Source organism: Orycteropus afer, unplaced genomic scaffold (genome assembly GCF_000298275.1).
Source record: "Orycteropus afer afer isolate SDZICR_OR568_19922 unplaced genomic scaffold, OryAfe1.0 scaffold00081, whole genome shotgun sequence".
Lineage (NCBI taxonomy): Eukaryota > Metazoa > Chordata > Mammalia > Tubulidentata > Orycteropodidae > Orycteropus > Orycteropus afer.
This window is the reverse complement of record NW_006921668.1, coordinates 5542222-5545238: the sequence shown is the minus strand read 5'-3', so window position 1 is coordinate 5545238 and position 3017 is coordinate 5542222. Positions and strand designations below refer to the sequence as shown.

Here is a 3017-nt window from a genome sequence, read left to right as displayed (position 1 = left end):
GGAGTCATCATGGTGACCCCATATGTACACAGTAGAACTCATTCCATAGGGTTTTCTAGGCTGTGACCTTTCCAAAGTAGATCACCAGACCTTTCTTCCCAGGGATCCCTGCCAACATTTCAGTTAAAGGCCAGTGCTTAACCGTTTGCACCATTTTGCCCAGAGGCAATGAGAGTGCCTGTGGAAAAACGACCATGCTTTCTTGCCAGGACCAATGTGTACCTGAAGCCTTAGGGGAAAACCAAAACAAAAACAGAGCAAAGAGCAGCGCCCCAAAACCAACCGAGTCTTTGATATACTTAACTGAAAGGAAAGTCAGAATCAACATTAAAAACCCAGATTAACACGTTTGCTATTAAAGCCCTATTCTTGTTTAGAGCCCTGGAGCGTCGAGCGTGCAATTTGTCCTTGATTCAGTCTTGTCGTTTGAAGGACTTAAAACTATGACAAATAAACAGCCTGTTGGATGCGACTCTGGTGGAAAACTGCCCTCTCTAGTGGGCAGCTCTGGTTGATGCTGTCCAGGCATGGCCAAGGGGAAAAGGTTGCAGCACAGTCGGAAGGCGCGGGTGGAGTTTGGAGGTGATTGATGGGAAGGGACGAATGAATAAAAGTACTTGTCTAGGGACAGCAGATACCCTGAGTGAGCTGTGGAGGCTTTACTGTCTGGCATTCTCTCAGCGTTTCGTCAGAGCCAGACCCGCCTGTAGCTGAGGGTAGGCGTGCTCTGCTCCGGGAACAGGCTAGAACAGAGCTGCAGCCGCGCGCACTTCTGCAGCGGCTGCGCGGCCAGTCACCCAGCGTCTCCGGACCAGGCGGTCCCTGCTCGTCCCTCTGCGTCTGGTGGGTTCCATGCGCTAGGTAAACATTCCGACGTGTTTCTCAAGTAAAATCAGCGTCTGAACCTTTTCATGTGGCTTTCTCTTGGAAAACTAGTTTGGTGATTTTTTTTTTTTTTTTTTTAATTATTTATAATGAAAGGTATAAATACAGGTAAAGAGAGGCTGGGGTAAAGAAGAGTGTGAGAGTATCTGAAACTACTTGGGACAGAAACGGCCAAATCAGTAACTGATATTTTCCCAAGTCGGAAAGAGTTGAGAAGTCTGAGATTTTCCGAATCAGCGCACACTCCGGTGAGTGTGTACAGTGAGTGTGAGTTTCCACAGCACAGCCACCAGCCTGGGGAATAGCGGCTTTCTGCTGCCTGGAGTAGTCTTTGAGTTCAGGCGCAGGGTATCCATCAGGAGGTCTCTGTGGAGTAAAGTGCAGAGATCCGCTTATGCCTTTGGGAAGTAGGTGCCTTGATTCATCGTTAGCATGCACTCTTGGCTAAAATGTGCATGTCTTCCTCCTGGCGTACCGCGAAGTTCAGACCTTTGCCTTGGACTCTCATTCTTGGGCACACTCTTTACAAAAATGTAAAGTGTAAGTGATTTACCCTTTCGCGGGACGCAGGGGAGGTAAAACGCCGGAGAGGGATTTCAAGAGCTATATTCAACCGGCAGGCTGGAGCCAGGCGCTTGTACTGAAGTTGTCCACTAGCGCGCAAATTTGATCTACTTTTGCGCGCGGACAGTGGTAGCGAGATAGCGCTCTGCGCTAGCGGTTTGCAGCGATGTGGCTACAGTGCCTGACCAAGTGTTCTGTCTTCTTTTCCTGTCGGTCTCCAGGCTCAGAATGCGGCGAGGAGGTCACCAGACGACCACTCCAGCAGTCAGCAGCGTGCAGTCGCTTCCAAACCTGTGTAGATGCACCCTGGTGGCGCTACTTCTTTCATGTGGGGTCGCCAGGGTCTGGGGAGAAGAGCCGGGATTCCCGCCAGCGGGGGCCACTCCACCACCTCTGGGTATGGGAGAGATAATGACGCCTCTCATTAGGACCTCCTGGCCTAGAGGGCCCAACGGCAGCCTGCCACAGTCATCTGCACCACCGCAAATGCCTAATGGAGGAAGGACAGCAGGGACTCGGCCACGGACTCTTCCCCCTCCTCCATGCCAAGGATCTACGGAGATCAAGGACACTTTCAAGTACATCAACACAGTGGTGTCCTGCCTGGTATTCCTGTTGGGCATCATCGGGAACTCCACCCTGCTAAGAATCATTTACAAGAATAAGTGTATGAGAAATGGACCCAATATCTTGATCGCCAGCCTGGCTCTGGGAGACTTGCTGCACATCATCATTGACATTCCCATCAATGTCTACAAGGTAAAGGGCACCTGCTAATATTGGGCTTGAATACCGGAGGGGGACCAGGTACAGAGGGGAAAACAGAAGAGCCTTAGGAGGGAGCTTGCTTGAGATGACACACCCCCTCCTGAAAGTCAGTAATCATCCAAACAATTTTACATTCCGTTCTGGTCTTTAGTAGTCCTTTGCTAAGCCTAAAACAAACCCAAACAAACAAAAACAGTTGCCAGGGGAGTTGATTCAGACTCATGGTGACCCCTGTGTGTAAGAGTAGAACTGTACTGCTCTCCATAGGGTTTTCAGTGGCTGATTTTTTAAAAGTAGATGATCAGGCCTTTCTTCCAAGGTGCTTTTGAGTGAATGAGCTCATTAACTGTTCGCATCACCCAGGGCATCCTCAAGTGTGATCCCCAGGCAAGTAGCATCAGCATCACTTGAGAATCCAGACCTAGTAAATCTAGAAATTCTGAAGTGGAGCCCAGTAGTCTGTATTTTAATAAGCTCTCCAGATGATTATGACGAACTGTGAAGTTTGAGAACCCCTGGTGCAACTAGCTCCCTACATTCTTTCCACCCAGGATTAACATCATCTGAGAGCTTGTTAGATGTTCAAATTCATGCCAGACTTACTAAAGCAAATTCTTCAAGTTAAGATACCCAGGTAATTCATAAACACACTAACCTTGGAAAGCGTTGTCCTAGAGGACCCCAAAGGGGGATTAAATAGGTTTTTAGGAAACAAATGGCATGGAAGAAAGAGGCCTAGATTGGTGAGTTGGAAAAATGCAGCTGACCTGTGAGTAAATGTTGTTGTTGTTATGTGCTGT

General features: G+C 48.8%; 1 protein-coding gene across 1 annotated transcript in view; it reads left to right on the top strand.

Annotated features, from left to right (window-relative positions):
- The first annotated feature begins 603 nt into the window (after positions 1 to 603).
- The window catches only part of EDNRB (endothelin receptor type B), a 48450-nt gene continuing 46036 nt past the window's right edge, over positions 604 to 3017 (top strand). Inside the window, 3 exon segments of the mRNA XM_007941529.2 lie at positions 604 to 742; positions 1456 to 1522; positions 1671 to 2208. Coding sequence (XP_007939720.1) covers positions 604 to 742; positions 1456 to 1522; positions 1671 to 2208 — 744 coding nt within the window.